Source organism: Staurois parvus, unplaced genomic scaffold (genome assembly GCF_062004578.1).
Source record: "Staurois parvus isolate SC_StPar_1 unplaced genomic scaffold, SC_StPar_1.0 ptg000422l, whole genome shotgun sequence".
In the NCBI taxonomy this organism is placed as follows: Eukaryota; Metazoa; Chordata; class Amphibia; order Anura; family Ranidae; genus Staurois; species Staurois parvus.
This window is the reverse complement of record NW_028318218.1, coordinates 4,263,497-4,283,850: the sequence shown is the minus strand read 5'-3', so window position 1 is coordinate 4,283,850 and position 20,354 is coordinate 4,263,497. Positions and strand designations below refer to the sequence as shown.

Sequence of the window (20,354 nt, the reverse complement as noted above, 5' to 3'; positions counted from 1 at the left end):
AGCTGGATTTGTAAGCCACCATGATAGGGACAACCTTATTCTCAGAATCAAAAAATCAGTCTGCCCAGAGACTGGATCAACTTGTCCCACGACCACAGAATGTTGCGTTGCAGAGGTCTGGACTGAAATTGGGCAAATTTCAAATTGAGTTGGATAACCTCTGGACTGAAGAGTTTGAAAATGAGACCGTAGAGTTTTTCCTGTGGAAGGAACACTCGGAGCCTGAGCGGTGTCCAGGACTAGACCCAGATACTCCAAACGATGAGTCAGTTCCAGCATTGATTTCTGAAGTTTCAGGATCCACCTGAACTGTTGTAGCATCCGGAGAGTTAGTGACAAGCTGTCTTACAAAGCCCACATTAACAGTTTCCTGGAAATGAGTCTAAGTATCTCACAACGAGGATGCTACGAGAACACAACAGGGTAAAACTGGGGCCATCGCCTTGGTAAATACCCAAAGTGCACAGAAAGGTATGAGGATTTTCCTCAGTCCAGCACTTTCTCCAAAGTACCCTATATGTATTGCATGAGACACGTGGGAAATGAGGCTCCCAGCAAACAGTCTCAATTGAAGTTTACGTTACAGCCATCTGCTCTAAGCACTCAATAGGGAAGATACCAGTTGCAGCAGTGGTTTGATAAACAAGTCACAGCCAGAATTGAGAAAGGGCAGGAACTGCCAGAGACAAAGTGGTGCTGGAGAGAGTTTCCAACCATGTGAATCCTTGAAAAAAGGTGTGTCCTCCACCAGCATGGCGAGCGTCTTATTAATACAGGATACGTCTAGATCTGCAATGGGAACAGACCACATCTGAACGAAAGCCTCACGAAAATGGACACAAGGCTAATAAGCTCTTAGGGAGCAAATAACATATCGGGATGCATTCAATCTCCACAGAAAAATAGTTGCAAAAGCAGTTGCAAATGGAAAGTCTTTGTGTCCTTATAAATTTTAAAGGACACAAGACTGGAAACAGCACTGGTAGAAGCAAAAGGCTGATATTTAGTTTCAGAGTGGTCGGCCAAATGATTGACTTCTGTCAAGCAAGGGCAGCCACACACTAATCGAAATACGGCTTGTTCTTACTGAACTGGCAGAATTTCGATTAATGTATGGCCAGCTTAACAGCAGGGGGCAACATGACTTCAGGCTATAGACATTAGCACCATCAGCAGGCATGCAGCAAGCTGCCTTGGATGCATTAGTAGAAAGTGAGCCCTCTGCAAATAAAAAATAAAAAAAAAAACACACAAAAAGGAGAATTAAGGAACCTGATGACCTATGCAAATGAAGTACCGTAGCTCCCAGTGCTCAGCCCCACTGGCCCAATCCTTAAGTGAGTTTTTACAGACAGGGCAAGCACGTATGCAATGTTTGTTGCTCTGGACCTGATAAGCGCTTCACGGCTAACTTTTACCAGACTAGATTGTGAAAAGCACCCCACGCAGAACCCAGTGCCCAAAGGTCACTTACAACCTATCCCAACAACGTCTATTCCAGAGGGGTTCAGAGAGGCCAGATAGCTGCAATCAAATAGCCAAAGCTCCAAGAGTGATAGAGAGAAGATTCTCAATTGAAAAAAAGTGCTAGGTTAGTCTTTAACACAGCAGAGATGAAGACATCCAACCTTCCAGGATGCTAGCAAACTCCTGAGGCATACTGGTAGGAGGAGTTATCCTGGGCTAGCCTACAGTTTCTTTTTTTGCTTGCATTGTCCAGTACTCTTGTAGGCTGCAGTATAACCTGAAGGTTAAAGACTTCCTGTGTCCCTTAATAGACAAAAAAGAATTAACATTTTTCCATTTAAACTGACTTGGCCTGGCGCACCTGCTGAATGGCTCCAATTGCCATCCTAGAATTCATCTTGTACACCCAGCTGCCTCGCAAAATTGCTGGTACCCCTCAAATGGTCCTGAATTTGAGAAAATTGGGTTGATGTGTTCACTGGTTTGAGCAGTTGCTTCTCTGAATCCACTGTAATTATATCTACACACACAATGCGGTGGTCAATGTAAAAAACTATTTCATGGCAGTAGATTAAGTTAAGCTCAAATGAACGTGTGGGCTTTTTTCCCCAGCAGCACCATATTCTGGATAGCATTTGCGGTTTACTGACCTATTCTTTGAAAGCAAAATAGCTGTAAAAATCACAAATTGTAAAGATCTACTTCATTACTATACAAGTTGTTTTTTAAAGGTCCCCCCATCTCCCAGAGTATAAGTCACATACCTAAATCCTTACCTTTAGCCTTGCACAGGAGATCTTACTTGGGTGGCCTGCGTGACAGAGTTTGCACAAAGTGCTGAATATGCCCTGCACCTAGTATCTATGTTTGGTGCTTACCCCATTCATTCTTACAGCTGTGGCTGTACTCCTGTAGATGGCTGTTGCCTCTATGAATGCAGAGTGAACAGAGCGAGGGGCAGGCACATGCAGGGCAGTAAGAGCAGAACGTGGCCAGGGCCTATTTATGTAAAGGTGCCAGGCAGGGTAATGCAGTGAAGCTCTCTGGAGTGGGGCTTAAGGTAAATATTTAGTTAGAGACCTTACACTGAGGGCTATGGGGTGATCTTTTAAAGGACAGCTTCACTGAAAGCAGTCTCTGTGGCTGTCCCTTACTTGATATTATTTTCTGTCTCACAAGTAAAGAAAGGTTAGGGGCCTCTGCTACAAAGGAACAGCAACTATTACCATTTGCTCTCAACAAAAACACTGCAGTAGAGTACAGCTCAGCCTTAAATACCAGACAAAGCCCTATTGAAATGCAGAGCGCACCTTAAATCGATCCATGACAGCAGATAACCTTCGGAACAAATCCTCTGCTTTACTGAACACGGTGATGAGGCCATTAGCATTCCTGTCAGGTATCGCAGTAAAAATTGGCTCGTCGCCGGGCTCACTCAGGCCCCGGAACTGGTTCGGAATAGAAATGAACCTTTTCATATCTCGGTAATATTTGGCACGGATTTCTTCGTAGGGAGGTTTAAACTGTAATCTTCCTTGCCTGCAATAGATCAGCCATCAGTACATAAGCTGATGTTTGTGCTATTCTGCATCTATTTCAGGACACAAAACTATTCTTACTTAAAGGTCAGATCAATGGTAATTTCTGGGAGATTTTCATTAAGTGCCTCCAGGCCCATTTGATACTGATGCTCAAGAGCCTTGTAAAGCTGATGATCCCAGTGTTGGCGCCAGGCCTTCATGTCACTCGACCGCATCCCCTGAAACCCAAAATAGAAAAATGAAGGAAAAAAATACAATCAAAACAGCTTCATGCATGAGAACAATGAGAATTTTTACATACATATATATAGCCAAACCCAGAGGACATTTGAGTTAAAGCTGAACTCTAAGCACAAATTAATGTAGTTCTGTAATCATTTTAATACATTCTTAAGTGTAATTTTTAAATGCAAGCAGTGCACGTTTTTTTACCTGTTACCAGCCCCTTGCAGTCCTTGTACAGCAGGGTTGGAGTGTTAGATGAAGAAGCAATACAATGAGCCAATCAATTCAAGTGCTAACAAGAAGCAAGTGCTAACAAGAAGCATACTACAGTGCCATGCAGTTTGGTGTGGCGCGATCTTTAAAAGTTACACCTGCCCTGCTTTTTATGTGTTCCTAATCGTTTGGCAGCCAACTGAAATGAATGAGCTGTCAACAACAGAACACAAGGTAATGCACAAAACAGTGTACATGACGGTGTGAACTGGCTGTAAAGGTGAATATCACAGTAAAAGCTGGTTTTGTTATTCTATATCTAATTAGACTATTAAATTATTTCTATTTTTGATTCTGTCAATCTTAAAAAAAACACACAAACAGCTGACGGGTATGAATTTCAGGCACCTGTCAAGCATTCAACTTCACCCAAATACCAGCTTAGGTAAAACTCTAAATTTCCAGGTAGTACCATTCTCCTACATTTCTAAGTCACACTTATGGGAGTGTCAATCTCCTAGGTCTTTCACAGCACTCAGTGATTAGTCCTACACACCTTCTCAAAACTATTGTATCCTGTATTGACAAGGAGGCTGCTAATAGGAACCACTGAAGGCTGCAGGAGACTAGGGATTATTACTCCAAAGTTTTGCTCTCTTTGTGGATCTCAGAGGATTTATTTATTATTTACTCCAGGTATATATATACTGTACATTCACATTAGTCCCTGCCTTCAAGAAGCAATGAATCTAAGGTCCCTAACTCACAATCATACATGCACATACTAGGGCCAATTTAGACAGGAGTGTGAGAGTATGGGAGGAAACCAGAGTAACCAGAGGAAATACATGCAGGAACAGGGAGAACATGCAAACTCCAGGCAGGTGGTGCTGTGGTTGGGATTCGAACCAACAACCCTAGTGCTGCCAGGCGGAAGTGCTAACCATTTAGCCACTGCGCTGCTCATGCCCTTTTTTTTTTTTCATGAACAGAGCAGTATTCTGTCGATATGGGCAGCGGGAAAGGCAATTATTCACAGCCTTCTTTTGCTTGTATGCCTGTTTAACGTTTTTAGGTTTTTTTTGCTTTTTTTTTTTTTTTTTAATTCTAATGAAAGGGTCACTTTAAAAAATGTATCGCTTATGTTTAATGATTCATGGTGCTATAGTTTTCACATGAAGACGACTTTTGCATTACCCGATATTCAAGATCGGAGAAGACATTGCGCATTTCCACAAGACCATCCTTCCATCGCTGTTGTTGACGTAGTAGATCAACATTCATAAGAGCAGCAACCTGCAAAAAAGGGACACTCAGAAATCTTTTAGTATGGTCAATACAACCAAAATGGGGTCCCCTTACATTTTAATCAATTAGCTACAAGGTAGGGGGAGCTCATTGGTTGAAACTCAAACATCAGCAAAATTTTGTTTGCTTACCGGGCATTGTCAGCATCACCCAAGTGTGTAATGCCAGAGACAGACATGCTGCTCTTCTTATCAGCAATGCTGAGGTAGAGCAGAAAGCGGGTGAATGCTGCCATAACTCCTAAGCATCTCAATCTTTTGGTCAAAAGGTGGGCAAGACAAACTGAGAAGGAGAGTACTTCCTTTATATTCACTCCTCCACAGGAGCCTGGAAGGTCAGTAAGTAATGATGAAAGTAACCACCATTTTGATTGATTTAAACAAGGCAGACCATGGCAAAATCTTTATTTTTAAGAAAAAATGTATTTATATTATAGCCCATATATCAATACAGGACACAGAGGTGACATAGGGTTCAGCAGATTAATTTACAGCGCTCAGTGAGGGACAAGAAATTCAGAAATGTCAGGAGTGGCGACTGTTTTCATCTTTGCAGAGAAGAGTTTATTTTGAATATTTATTTTAGCAACAGGGTCCCTTGGATTTAAATTCATCCACAGTCATTATCAAATACTACATGGACCAAAGTACCGATGAGGTGTTTGTGCTCCCTCCCTCTTCCTGCCATTCATATTTGACAGTTTACCTTCTCACAGAAGTCAAAGTGCTTCTTCCGGAGCTTCCTATTCTCAGTGGATAGCTGCTCAGCTGCACTCTGGAGCTTCTCAATATAACTCTGCAGCTCTTTAGGACTGTCCCATGTTATACGTGCCTTTTCTTCCTTTTCACCAGAATTTACTCTGGAACTCTGTCAGAACAAATGAACATTAATAAAATAACCTAATCTTGGAAGGAATAGTTGAGAAGCAACACACAAATACATACAAAATATGTGTCCACGGACTTGTAGGACAAGTAGACATATTGCAGAAATCAATCAGTTTTGGTGCATTTCATTCCACAAATTTACCGACTATGTAATATATGATGACCTATTATGAGTTAAGTCAAAGGAGGTGCATATCACCTCCTGGACGTATCTTGTTTATTTACAACTGACAGTTTTATGGAGCTCCAGCAAGTAAAGCTTTCACAAACTATCAAAGCTCTGATGCTGGACCACTCCTGTAGCTGCAGAGTTGCTTGCAGATGCTTTGTCCCTTCCTGCCCAATCACTTTGTGTTATGTGAACCCATTCAAAGTATACAAAGCCTTCTGTGAATGGGCAGCAGACAGGTTGGGAGGGGTGGACAGTGCTGGAGCTTTGTACTTGAAGACTGCAGAGAATTTTCAGTATGTCTGCATGTAAGATCCATGTATTACATCACTGATATAATACACTTTGCAAAATACTAACCTCCACCTTCCAGAGATGTAGCAATTACATCCTGGCCACTACCATATTCTCAATGGACTACTTCCAGGTCCTGGGTTTTTGGCCTCTTGAATGCGCATGCGCATGGGAGTCAGCCATTCAAGTGCTGCTGGAGTGTGCCAAGAATACACGCTGAGCTGTGCATGCGCAGTTCAGTGTACACTCAAAAGAGGATGGCAAGCAGTGTGTCTTATTGCAGAAGAGACATAGCATGTCTCACATTTTTGTAATTATAGGTTTAGTTCTTCTTTAAGAGAAGGAGGCTACTTTCAACTTGGAATATAGACAGCCACTGTCAGTGATTACAATCAGCCTTGAGGCCTTTCCCTCTAATGCCCATGTGCTCATCCTGTCCTACTGTGTTGTCATATATGAAATGATAACGTGTGAGATGACATGAGATTGAGCTGAATTAGTGAACCAGTGGATAACTGAGGGCTAAGCAAGCAGAGGGTTGAAAAACAGCTAGTAGACCACCAAGTAGTATGTTGTTTTACACTTTATTATTTTAATAACTTCGATATCAAGTAAAATATTATATATATATATATATATATATATATATATATATATACACACACACACACACACACACACACACACATATATACATACACACACACACATACACTGTATATATATTGCCTGATTTTTTTTTCCTTGCATAACTGAGGCAAGTGAGGCCTACAGTTCTTTAGATGCTGTTGTGGGCTTTTTTATGACCTCCTGGATGAGTCCTCTTTGTGCTCTTGGAGTAATTTTGGTAGACTGGCCACTCCTGGAAAGGTTCACCACTGTTCCAAGTTTTCTCCATTTGTGGATAAAGGTTCTCACCGTGGTTCGCTGGAGTCCCAAAGCTTTAGAAATGTTATAATTATCAATCAGCTAATGAGGAAAGTGGCAGGGTCTGAATCCCCTTAGATGTGATTCCAATTTGGGAGTATATCACCAAACATAAAATTTTTCTTGCAGAGGATGCCCAAAAAGTCTTGGTGCAGCCTTCTGAGAAAATCAGCAAAGCAAATCACACAAGCAGGAAACGAAATTTCAAGGGGGCGGTCTGTATACCATGTGTACAGGACACCTCCAGGTTGCCATATTGCATTGCATTTTACAGAAAATTACAGCGCTGCAGATTGAAAAGGAAAGGTCATTTATATTAACATTCAATTACAATATGACTTGTGCAGTAATTGTATATGCAATATTATATTTTTTTTACTTGCCATCCCCCCAACCCCATCTATTAAAGTGAAGTAAACTGCAGCATACCAAGCTATCATTTCTTTACAGCTATGCTGTATATATTCTTTATTGTTAGTCCTAATCACACTTACCTTTATTATCTGCTCAAAAGCCAGTGCAGACTTTAACATCATGGGCCGTTGACTTTGTATCATTTGCTGATCTATTGTATTGTAGAAATGAGCAACCTAAAGAAAACAGAATTCATCATTCATATCAGATATACATCCTACACAAACAAGCATAAAGATAAAGCACATACTTCAGTCGCAGAGGTTATTCATATATATTTAATTAACTATTTTGAGCAAATGTAAAGATTTAAAACCTCTGCCAGTTTACATTTCATTAGGGAGATTTTCCATTCCAAAACCATCAAAGTGCAATATTACTGAATAAGTGTTCTAAAAAAATATGGCAGGAGATCTCAGCCATGTTAGCGGTCAAAGTTACATATTTGGCTTTCCTCCAAAACACAGAGCTCTCTCTGCAGGGTCCACCTCGCAGACTGCTATTGAACTATGAATAGGTCCTAAAATATGGGCCATGGGGTATGAAGCAGTGTGGTGTATAACGGAGAGTGAATGGTGGAATCCTTTATAAATGGAACCCCTTTTTTTGTAAAACAAAGACTACAATCACTGTATAAAAACAGATATACAGTGGATATAAAAAGTCTACATGTCCCTGTTAAAATGTCAGGTTTCTGTGATGTAAAAAAATCACAAAGATAAAAAATTTCAGAACTTTTTCCACCCTTAAAATATACAATTGTACAGTTGAACAACAAACTGAAATCTTTTAGGTGGAGGGAAGTAAAAATAAAAAACTAAAATAATATGGTTGCATAAACTAATACTTTGTTTTGTTTGTTGTTCAGCTGAGTTGTACAGTTTATAGGTTACATTAAAGGTGGAAATAGTTCTGAAATGATTTATCTTTGTCTCAATTTTTTACATCACAGAAACCTGACATTTTAATAGGGGCGTGTAGACTTTTTATATTCACTGTAAAACAATATTTTCCTCACGCCATTTTAGTTTTATTCTAAAGGACTTTTCACTTGAAATGTTACAGATGCTGGAGAGTAAAATCAGTAAAAGGTTTATTTTGACTCTTCAGTGGAAGAATCTCTCAGCCAAGTTGCCAGTCAAGTTCCTAATATATCCAATCTTTCTGGAGGAATTTTCATTTGTTTTATATGATGAGGAATACAACAAGGAGAGCAGAACACCCACAACTTTAAAGTATTACTAAACCCAGGACCCTGCATCCACTATATCTGGTCTCCCACAGTACACAGAACATGGAAGTGCAATTATTTTAGTAAATATACACTGCTAAATACCTTTTCTCATCAGAAGTATATAGCAGTCTTGTGACTTCTGTGTCCAGCCCAGCACTAGCTAAAGCTTGAAGGAGGAGATTTCTTTCTGCTCTAGGAGGATGCAAAACCTCTGACTTCTATCTGACCAGTGCTGATTGGCCCTGTGCTGACAATACACACTAAACTGAGCATGTGCAAATGCCTACGGTTCAGTCTGTTTTATCAGGATAAGAGGTGGTCACTTGAAAAAGGGGAGGAACAGAGAAGAAAGGATCAAACAGCCTTTTTACACAATGCAGAGGATTAACCCCTTAGGTTCCACGGTGAGTATAACAAGCATGCTTTACTGCATATACAGACTGATTTTACTGTTGTGGGTCTAATAATACTTTAAAAGAGTGTTAGGCTGCCTGCCGAAAACTATAGAAGGCAGAAATAAGACCAGTCACCCTGCAGAAGGAGAGCAGTAATGACTGGTCTTTATTACAGGAAGCTGCTGCATAGAGGCATATTGCAGGAGTTGTATCATGCTGGATTACTGAACATGCCTCATGAACATACTGTAGACCAGGGGTGTCCAAACTTTTTTCAAAGAGGGCCAGATTGGATGAAGTGAACATGGTGGAGGGCCGAACATTTTTCCGAACATTCTTTGAACCATTACAATTAAATGCAAATAAATTATTTTATGCCAAGTTAATTGCAAACTACATACTTTTCATTTCATAACATTAAGATCGACTGACAGCTGAGTTTTCACAATGTATTGAAAATAAATTAAAAAAAAACTTACCTGCACTAATGTGAAGGGTGAAAAAGGTAGCTGGAGCTGAAGTCTCTGCTCGGCAGCCGGGAGGGGAAGAGAAACACACTTCACGCTGAAAGCCCGGCCCTGACGTCACCGCCCTCTGTCGATCCCAGCACGGCGCAGTCACGTATGCACACTGCTCTCAAGCAGAAGACTGTCTGCCACAGAAGGGAGGGCCGTGCGACAGCCGCATTTACACAGACCAGGGAGAACGCGCCGCAGTCAGGCATGCGCACTGCCCTCTGCTCTCAAGCAGAAGACTGTCTGCCATAGAAGGGAGGGCCGTGGGAGGGCCACATTACACAGAGCAGGGAGGGCTGTTGGAGAGCCGTATTAAACCGACCCCCGGGCCGTAAATGGCCCGCGGGCCGGACTTTGGACATGCCTGCTGTAGACAATATCTGGATTTCAGCATTACAGTAACACACTGAAACATATTCCAGGAGATATTTGGTGCCTCCAACACATGTATGTTTGCTGGTTTTAAGTCTAAGACCAAAGAAAGATACAATATCATCAATATCTCAGCAGGGTATTACTACAATACCTGTTTAAGAATCATTGCTGGTTTATAGAACTTCTCGGCAGTTTTGGTTGCTTGTTGGATCTTTGCTGGGATTAATAATCCGAGCGCTGAAAGCTGCCGAACTTCCCGCAACAGAGTTACAAGCCGGTCAGAATAGTGGATTTTCAATGCTCCATTAGCATGATCTAGTTCCATAACCAGATTGTTGGCCTGAATGCTGCACAAAAATATAAACAATGTTACACATTAACTGCTAGAGTCATCTTTCTCTGAAAACAAAACCATTTAGGAATGTATACCCCATTTTAAATCTGTCCTTGGTTCAAGTTCTGGTTAAGGCACTAGTGATATCAGTACTCCCCATTCCCATGTTTTATTCGATACTGCAGGACATCAAGTCATTGCAAACGCATTGGGTGGATACTTGTTGCTCTTTTAGGAGAAAGTAAAGTTCTGGGGCTACTAGAAAAGTAACCTCTACACCACCCATTTTAAAACCAGGGCTCGTCCAGAGGGGGCTTGGGGTTTCTTGAGCTGTGGCCGATTTACCTCCCATCTGATGGCGCCTGGTAGTCTGTGAGGGTGTAATTCTGACCACTATTGTAAGGAAGTCTTCCCATTGACCACCGATATACGAAGGTTGGGGGGGAATCTTCCTACTATCACAAATATAAGGTAGGCATTCTTCCCACTGACCACCAATATAATGAGTATACTTCCACTTACCACCATTGTAAAGGAAGCATTCTATCCACTGCTACAAATGTAAGGGGCATTCTTCCCTCTGACCACCATGGTAAGGTGCGCATTCTCCCCTTGCCCACCATCATATGGGGAATTCTTTCTACTGACCAGCAATGTAATGTGGCATGTTTCCAAATAACCCCCAACAAATTAATTCTAGCAGGGATTACCTGGAATCTGAAAATTATTTCAAGAGTTCTTTTGGGAAAAAAGTGGTTAAGGAAGGCTGTTCTATACACTATACTGCCAAATGTTTGTGGACGTCTGATCATCACATCTACATGAACTCACAAGGATGGAAGCACCCCATTGTCTCAAACATCTTTGTATATTGAAGTATTAACAGTATCCTTCTCTGGAAACTCTGGATGGCAATAATTTGGAGGGAAGTCCACTTCTGGTCATACAGTAAAGTGTATATTAGTCCCATTGACCACTATAAAAATTCTATTGAAAGGTTATTCTAATTTGTACAATCATATAGGACAAGGAATATCACATTTTATGGGAAAATGTATGTCTTTACTGATAAAAACATACTGGACGCTATCTGGAAAGCACAGACTGATTACTATTCCTCATCTGAAGTGCAGTTCACGGTTACTCATGTCACCATCTTTTGTTTCAATGCCTCCTCTAGTTGCTTTTTCTCTTAAAGGGCTGGTTCACATTTTCAGTGCTCCCTGAGGAGTGATCCACGTTCACATCCAGTTATGCCTGCAGAAAGCAACAGGGGGTATAATTGCTGCTGTGCTCGCAAAGTAAAACATTGCGGCTGTGACAAGTGTACACCCCTGGCCACTGCCTCTGCAGCTAAAGGGAGTAGCAATTGGGGGGGGGGGTTTAAAATCGTGGCTCCACCACTGAGTTTTATTCCACAGCCTCACGTGTACACAAGCTCTAAAATGGAACTCAAACATTTTCCGCCACCCCCTCTTCCATGCGCTCTTTACAACAGTTTTTACAGATACACTATACATATTTCCTGCATTCTCCAGACTAGTTTGGTGCTGTCAAGAGTCCTTACTCCTTATCTTCTGAGGATAAGTGTTGTCCTTCTTCCTGGATATAGCTGTACTTTTATCAGTTGGTATGGTATTTCATGACGTGTCAGTGCTACTCAGTACAGGAGTACTGCTAGACCAGGCTGCGTGATTATGCCTCGTAAAGGGCAGATCCATGACAGCCTGAAATCACAGAAAGTGAGCAAAATGGCATCGGCCATCATTCAAACTAAAAGACTGCCGACATTTTGTGCTAGAGATGAGGTACTTTGAGGGCCATCTCTGGACTAAAGGTGAGCACTGCAGCAAAAGCATTTTTTAATTTTACAAAGAAAAAATTTTATTTTGAAAAGGAAATCTTTCATTTATAGGTTTTATTTATTACCCTTTATTTAAAAAGAACTAACAGTATAAAAGAAAACTAAAATTAGCTTCGCATTTAATAATCCAGATTGCTCTGCAGACTTTGCACTTGTGACTTCTCCCCTAAAATTCATGGCTTGGCACCATGGCACAGTCATTCAGTCACTGTTCTCAGAAAAAAGAAGACTTTCAAGAGGAATACTGACCAGAATCCTGATTTAATGTCGGATAACCCAGCCTGAATTTCCCTCGACCAGTCGTTAAATTGTTCTTGTTCATATTCTTTGAACTGCTCCAGCAGCTCTGAAGCTTTTTTATGGAAGGACTGAAATCCAGACAAGTCAGACAGAAGGGCCTCCGCTATCTTCATTGAATCTTCCACCTTATTCGAAAAGAAAGGAGCAAAAAGCAAAAAAGACAATGGTAAAGCATTGTAAGTGTCCTGGGAGTATAGGTGGTTTCCTTTTTCCACTGAACTATTAAAGGAAAAATGGCACAAGGCTTTATTTTCTTTCAGTTAACCTGGGTAATTTTTTTTTAAATGTTTACCTTTATCTGATTTTAGCATTTTTCTACTGAGGAAAAACGTGTGAAATTGGTGATGTGAATAGAACTGAAAATAGGGAAACCGAAATAGACAGTTTGATCCAGAAGCATTGTGCTTTTGGTATCTGGGGAGAACCCCTGCCACACATATCAAGAGATGAGTCAGTTACCTGTCTTCTATATACAATGCACATATGAGGCAGTACATACAAGGCTTGCAGCTGCAGTCTATAGGAGCAGCTACAGGATTTGGCGATAAGGAAACACCATGCAGTTAGTCTCTCCTTCCCAGAGACTAGTAGCAGAAAAATCCAAAGGAAAGATGGTAACAGCAGATGAAGATCTTGTTCATTAGTTAAAGATTATGGTTTTCTAAATGGAATAGAGAATACATTCTAAAGTATTCCATATTTATAGCCATCAGTTCAATTTTAGGATTTACAGTGGGGATCGAAAGTTTGGGCACCCCAGCTAAAAATTTGTATTAATGTGCATAAAGAAGCCAAGGAAAGATGGAAAAATCTCCAAAAGGCATCAAATTACAGATTAGACATTCTTATAATATGTCAACAAAAGTTAGATTTTATTTCCATCATTTACACTTTCAAAATAACCGAAAACAAAAAAATGGCGTCTGCAAAAGAGTTAATATTTTGTACTGCCCCCTTTGGCAAGTATCACAGCTTGTAAACGCTTTTTGTAGCCAGCCAAGAGTCTTTCAATTCTTGTTTGAGGTATCTTTGCCCATTCTTCCTTACAAAAGTCTTCCAGTTCTTTGAGATTTCTGTCACGCACTGCTCTTTTAAGGTCTATCCATAGATTTTCAATTATGTTGAGGTCAGGAGATTGTGAAGGCCATGGCAAAACCTTCAGTTTACGCCTCTTGATGTAATCCCCTGTGGATTTCGAGGTGTGTTTAGGATCATTATCCATTTGTAGAAGCCATCCTCTCTTTAACTTCAGCTTTTTCACAGATGGCATCAAGTTACCATCCAAAATTTGCTGAAATTTTATTGAATCCATTTTTCCTTCTACTCGTGAGATGTTCCCTATGCCACTGGCTGCAACACAACCTCAAAGCATGATTGATCCAACCCCATGCTTAACAGTTGGACAGAGGTTCTTTTCATTAAATTCTGTGCCCCTTCTCCAAACGTACCTTTGCTCATTCCGGCCAAAAAGTTCAATTTTAACCTCATCGGTCCACAGAACTTGTTTCCAAGATGCATCAGGCTTGTCTAAATATTCATTTGCAAAGTTCAAACAATGATTTTTGTGGTGAGGACGTAGAAGAGGTTTTCTTCTGATGACTCTTCCATGAAGACCATATTTGTACAAGTATCTCTTTATAGTGGAATAGTGTACCACAACTCCAGTGTCTGCCAGATCTTTCTGGAGGGATCGTGCAGTCAAACGTGGGTTTTGAATTGTTTTTCTCACAATCCTGCGAGCTGTTCTGTCTGATATTTTTCTTGGTCTTCCAGATCTTGCTTTAACTTCCACTGTTCCTGATGACTGCCATTTCTTAATTACATTCCGAACAGAGGATATTGACATCTGAAAACGCTTTGCTATCTTCTTATAGCCTTCTCCAGCTTTGTGAGCGTCAACTATTTTCAGTTTCAGTTTTCTAGACAACTGATTAGAAGAACCCATGGTGCTGATTGTTGGGGCAAGGTCAGATGAGTCTGGGCATTTAAAACCTTTGAGATTGACATCACCTGGTCTTCCCAGACGATGATTGAGAACAATCCATGACACTGGCAGGTCTCAGCTTGGCAAAGGGGGCAGTGCATGCTATAAATTCTGCAGGGTGCCCAAACTTTTGCAGACGACATTTTTTTGTTTTCTGTTATTTTGAAAGTGTAAATGATGGAAATAAAATCTAACTTTTGTTGACATATTATAAGAATGTCTAATCTGTAATTTGATGCCTTTTGGAGATTTTTCCATCTTTCCTTGGCTTCTTTATGCACATTAATACAAATTTTTAGCTGGGGTGCCCAAACGTTCGATCCCCACTGTATGTCACAGAAGAAAAATGCAGATAAAGTCAAAGATGAAAGAAGAAATATAGATGGTTAAGTACAAAGCAACTTCCTACTGCAATCTATAGATTAATGCTAACCCTGCATTAGGCTCTGTCCTGAGCAAACATTAAAGCAACCTGAACTTAAAAGTGAAAACCATACTAACCATGCTGCCTGATAGAACCTCTCTGTTCTCCTCTGCATTCAGGAGATACCACTGGCTGAAAACCCTTCAACAGCCAACATGTCCAGGAGTGTAAGATGCTGGTGTTCCCGCTGCACTCTGTGGTTCCTTCAGCCAACCTCCACAGGACACAGTAGTGATGCAGGAACCAGAGGAATGAACTGCAGGGGGGGGGGGGGCAGGCATCCAATACACCCATAAGCGTGCCAGATACTGAAGAATCTTCAAGCCATTGGTATCTTTTAAAAACAGAGGAGAATGATAGCAAGGAAAGTGAGAAGCATACGTTTTAAATGGCTTTTCTTTAGGCAGCGTGGTTTATCATTTTCAACTCAAGATAACAAGGTTGCTTTAATATATGCTCCTCCGTTGACAGCTAGTTAGTCAACACTGTGCAAGGCTGCTAACGTTAAACTGTCACATGGGGGTTGATTTACTAAAACTGGAGAGTGCAAAATCTGGTGTAGCTCTGCATATGAACCAATCAGCTTCCAGGTTTTTTGGTCAGCTTAACTGAACAAGGTGAAGTAAAAAGCTGATTGGCTACCATGCACAGCTGCACTAGATTTTGCACTCTCCAGTTTTAGTAAATCAACCCTAGAGTGTCAAACAGGTAAAACCAGTAAAGAAATGAATGGCCAAATTTCTTAGCAGTACTTCACAAGGATGGTAATTGGGCAGCTGGATATACAGAAGACCATAAGAGGAAGAACCTTCAAACTATTATATGAAATACAGTCATAAAATATGACAGCTCAAACAAGTGACTTTTAGGTAAATTTTACAAAATCTCATCTGCTTGTCCACTTGTTAAAGTTTAGTCTGCTCCCATGATCGCAGCCCCCCACTTTTCTGTTTGAGATTTGCTCTACTACCTTGCTTGGTTCTTTGGAGCTACCCGTTTGTCCAAGCTCCTGGGAGAGGACTGCATGCAGACATAAGGAAACTACCCAACAAAAGGCAGCCCGAGAGGACAACACAGAATACTCACTTCCGAGGGAAGTGATTGACAGCACTGCCTTGGAAGACACCTTCAATCATGTGTGTAGTACTCTCGGGCTGCCTGCGCATGTCAGCATGTCGGAAATGCATGCTGGTGCAAGGAATGATGGGACATGCAGTCCGAAGTTGTGACTTGTGATATTAGGAGGGTACACTCCCCAACCAAAGGTTTGTGGAAGCAAAGCACAGTAAGCAGGAGGATGAAGTTGAAAAAGGATCAAAATACATGTTTTCATAGATCGTGTTAAAAGTAATCGATGGGGAAATTACATATTACCTTATTAAATGCTGGCCTCACAAATATCTAATAACATTAAATGACTTCAGGCCATAGGAATTGCATTGCACATTGACCATATAGACAAGCCAGTCCACTAATCTCTTTTCAGGAATGTGTGATTATAAGCTGGCGAAGTCCTTAAAGGTCATGCTATTGTTGCTTACGAGGGGAGTTGGCTGGGCGCTGTCCATTGTCTATATACTACAGTTGCAGCTTGAAACATATAGTCTCATCTTCAGTGCTTGCAATCAAGCATGCGTCTGTGGTCACTTGTGTGTCATGTTGTGTGAAAATGGGGGGACTCCGCGGCAGAAACAGCATCTTTAGTTAAGTATTGTTATATTTTCTTTATCTGTATCTGTCATTACTTATAAATGTTATGCTTGTAAGTATTTGTGTGATCTCTCTATGCACATATTGAATACAAACCCAAAACCGTAACAAAACACATGGTACCAGAAGTGGGGTTTGATCTGTGTGAACAAATAGTATAAATATACAAATAATGATGCAGAATTGTGCTAGATTGTCTGTGCTGGGTTTAATGTTATTATATGCCATAGTACATTCAGAAAGCGTAGAAAATACTTAGCTGGCTTTATTGAGATGCCTGTAGGTTATCACGTGCAAGCCCATTCCAGTGTTGGGTGGAATCCCATTGCACTCACGTTTCTTACCAATCGGTGAAAGAATTGTTTTAGTTTGATTTGTTGGGCGAGAGACTGATATACAAGGGAATGGTTCTATTGTCAGGAAGCTTCAATTTGTGATAGTAAAAGTGTTGGACTCTGTAGGCAATTTCAGAGCTATTAGCTTTTTAAGGTATGAAAACGATGAGCTGATGCTCAGATTGTGAGTACTGCAGTAACGTAAGAGATGTGTGTATGTCCGAATCTAAACGTGTTTTGTTTGTAACTAGCTAATGTTAAGGACATGGTACTTGTATGAAGACATGATGGATGCATGTTGTTTTGTCTATGGTAAATGTGACAATGTTACCTGAATTAAGATAGAAAGGTAAAGCTAAGTACAGCTGATTTGTAAAATATTTTTTTGCTACTTATATTTGTGAGTAAGTTTCTGCTGCAGTTAGTGACTGCATTTGTGTGTATGACCCCTCTGTGCTGTGTGTTTGTATAAAACAGAGACACGAGCGAGAGGGAGTTTCCAGATTGCTCCCTCTCCCCTCTCCTGTACCTGTGAAATACAGGGTCATTTGTTAATTTTTGACCATCTAAGAAATGTGTATAATGTGATGTTCAAATGTGGGTGACCTGAGTGATTTTATAAAGCAATAGGAAATATTTAATTATGTTGCAAAAGTTAAAAAAACAAAGAAAAGAAAATGGCCAATATCAGGTCGACACCCTGTAAATTGCTGAACAGCAGCCACGATTATTATAATTATTTAAATGTGTGGACAGCACAGTGGCTAAATTGTTAGCACTTCTACCTGGCAGTACTAGGGTTGTTGGTTTGAATCCCAGCCACAGCACCACCTGCCTGGAGTTTGCATGTTCTCCCTGTGCCTGAGTGGGTTTCCTCCCGGTACTCCGGTTCCATCCCGCACTCCAAAGACTTGCTGGTAGGTTAATTGGTTCCTATCTAAATTTGCCCTAGTATGTGTATGTATGAATGTGAGTTAGGGACCTTAGATTGTACACTCCTGGAGGGTTAGGGACTGATGTGAATCTACAATATATACATGTAAAGCGTTGTGTAAATCGACGGCGCTATATAAGTACCTGTAATAAATAAAAAATAAATGTTTTGCTCTCATTCCAGCCTACTGGACATGGAAAAGGAAGAAGGCTCCACCCACTGACAAAACCTGGTGGTACCCCTAACGTAACAGTCAGTTGAACAAGATAGTTGAGGTCTACATAACATGTTAAATGTATGACTAACACTGACGATGTGTCCAGATTTGAGAGGACCTGGGAGCCTTGGATTGATTATATCACTGTATCGTGAGTGTCTGGCAGCTGACCCCCCCCCACCCCTCTTGTTTCTTTTTTTTTTTTTTTCTCTCACTTTTCGCCTCTCTCTTCCTCTTTTCTTCTTACTTTATTCGTTGCAAAATTTCTTGTTTCTTTTTTCTCTCTGTTATTTCTGGTTTATTTTGGTTTAATTATTGTTTATTGATTTATGAAACTAGTATGTCCTGATGGCTATGACACTTTTTGGGTGAATTGTAATGCTACTGTCTGCAAATTTCTTTTTTTTTCATATACCGATAAGTGTTATGATTCTGATTCTATAACTTGTCCCACCATGCGGGTGGGCATCCTTTTTCTTTGTGTTTGCCATCTTGTTCTCTGTTATAATTTGCTGGTTTCTCAATAAAAATATTGAAATATAAATGTATGACTAAGCTAAAAGCAATAGAACAAGATAGGTCAATGGTGAATGATCACTAGATTTGTACATGTACCGTATTTTCCGGCGTATAAGACGACTTTTTACCCCTTGAAAATCTTCTCAAAAGTCGGGGGTCGTCTTATGCGCCGGTAACGGCATGCTGACACTTTTTAGGGGGGCGGCGTGGTGCCGCCCCCCCCCCCCTTCCAACAGAAGGGACACTAAGTACAGGGGTGGGTAGGGGCTGCTGTCTCTTACCTGGCTCCGGTCCCACGACGATCCGGCTGCTCCTTCCTTCGGTTCGTCCACTGGCTGTTCGCGCGGCTGCTCGGCTCCGCCTCCTCACTGGTGATCGGCCGCCAGAACTGTAGCTCAGGAAAGGCACACAGGCGGCCAATCACCGGCAAGTAGGCGGAGCTGAGCGGCCCCGCGAAAATCGAGTGGAGATGCAGGTAAGTGTGCCGTGCTTAGGTGCTGCTGCAACCACATATGCTGGCTGCAGCAGCACCGTACTGGAACAGGGGTCAGCAAGTGTCAGTGGGAGGAATAGTGCCCCATCGTTGGTGTCACTGATACCAATGATGGGGCATTATTCCTCCCACTGACACCAACGATGGGGCACTTTTCCTCCCCCCCACTGACACCAACGATGGGGCACTATTCCTCCCCCCCCCCACAGACACCAATGATGGGGCACTATTCCACCCCCCACTGACACCAACGATGGGGCACTATTCCTCCCCCCCCCCCCACTGACACCAATGATGGGATACTATTCCTCCCACTGACACCAAAGATGGGGCACTATTCCACTGACACCAATGATGGGGTGCTATTCCCCCCAATGATATTAATGATGGGGCACAATTCCTCCCACTGACACCAATGATGGGGCACTATTCCTCCCACTGATACCAATGATGGGACACTATTCCTTCCACTGACACCAATGATGGGGCACTATTCTTGCCACTGATACTAATGATGGGGTGCTATTCCTCCCACTGACACCAATGATGGGGAACTATTCCTGCCACTGATACCAATGATGGGGTACTATTCCTGCCACTGATACTAATGATGGGGCACTATTCCACCCACTGACACCAATGATGGGGCACTATTCCTACCACTGATACTAATGATGGGGCACTATTCCTCCAACTGACACCAATGATGGGGCACGATTTGTCGCTCTGACACCAATGATGGGACACTATTCCTCCCACTAATACCAATGATGGGACATTATTCCTCCCACTGACACCAATGATGGGGCACGATTCTTCCCACTGGTGTGCACTGGAAGAGGGGTAGTCTTATACGGCGAGTATAGCCCAAACACTACATTTTAAACAGGAAATGTAGGGGGTCGTCTTATACGCCGGAAAATATGGTATATTTTTACATTGTTCTTATGGCGATTGTAATAGTGTTCTATTCTAGAATATTACACCTAATTGTTTTTAAGTTTTTTCATCAATACAGAAGGAACCCAATATCCTAGAAGTTACCAAGATCTGTATGTGATTGTACAAAATGTTGAAATAGAAAAATCGACATGGATTTTGATGTATAATGTTTGTGCACAAATGTAATGAATCTGTGAATGTCATCTCAACCAAGGTGAATTATTGATAACTTTTGATGAACATCCTTTAATGAAAATCCACGTGGTGATAATTAATTTAATTAACTGATACGAGTTCATTTAATATGGGTAACAGAGTAGACTCATGAATCAAC

The 20,354-nt window shown here is 41.3% G+C and overlaps 1 protein-coding gene across 3 annotated transcripts in view; it reads right to left on the bottom strand.

The window, feature by feature from the left end:
* Window positions 1-20,354, bottom strand: part of DYNC2H1 (dynein cytoplasmic 2 heavy chain 1) — a 597,118-nt gene that overhangs the window by 502,587 nt on the left and 74,177 nt on the right. For all 3 annotated transcript variants that reach the window (XM_089687276.1, XM_089687277.1, XM_089687278.1), the window contains exons 11-17: window positions 12,412-12,587; window positions 10,116-10,311; window positions 7,526-7,621; window positions 5,460-5,621; window positions 4,644-4,742; window positions 3,087-3,226; window positions 2,778-3,006 (exon numbers count right to left, since the gene is read on the bottom strand). In XM_089687276.1, the coding sequence (XP_089543402.1) occupies window positions 2,778-3,006; window positions 3,087-3,226; window positions 4,644-4,742; window positions 5,460-5,621; window positions 7,526-7,621; window positions 10,116-10,311; window positions 12,412-12,587 (1,098 nt within the window). The remainder of the gene's footprint in view (window positions 1-2,777; window positions 3,007-3,086; window positions 3,227-4,643; window positions 4,743-5,459; window positions 5,622-7,525; window positions 7,622-10,115; window positions 10,312-12,411; window positions 12,588-20,354) is intronic.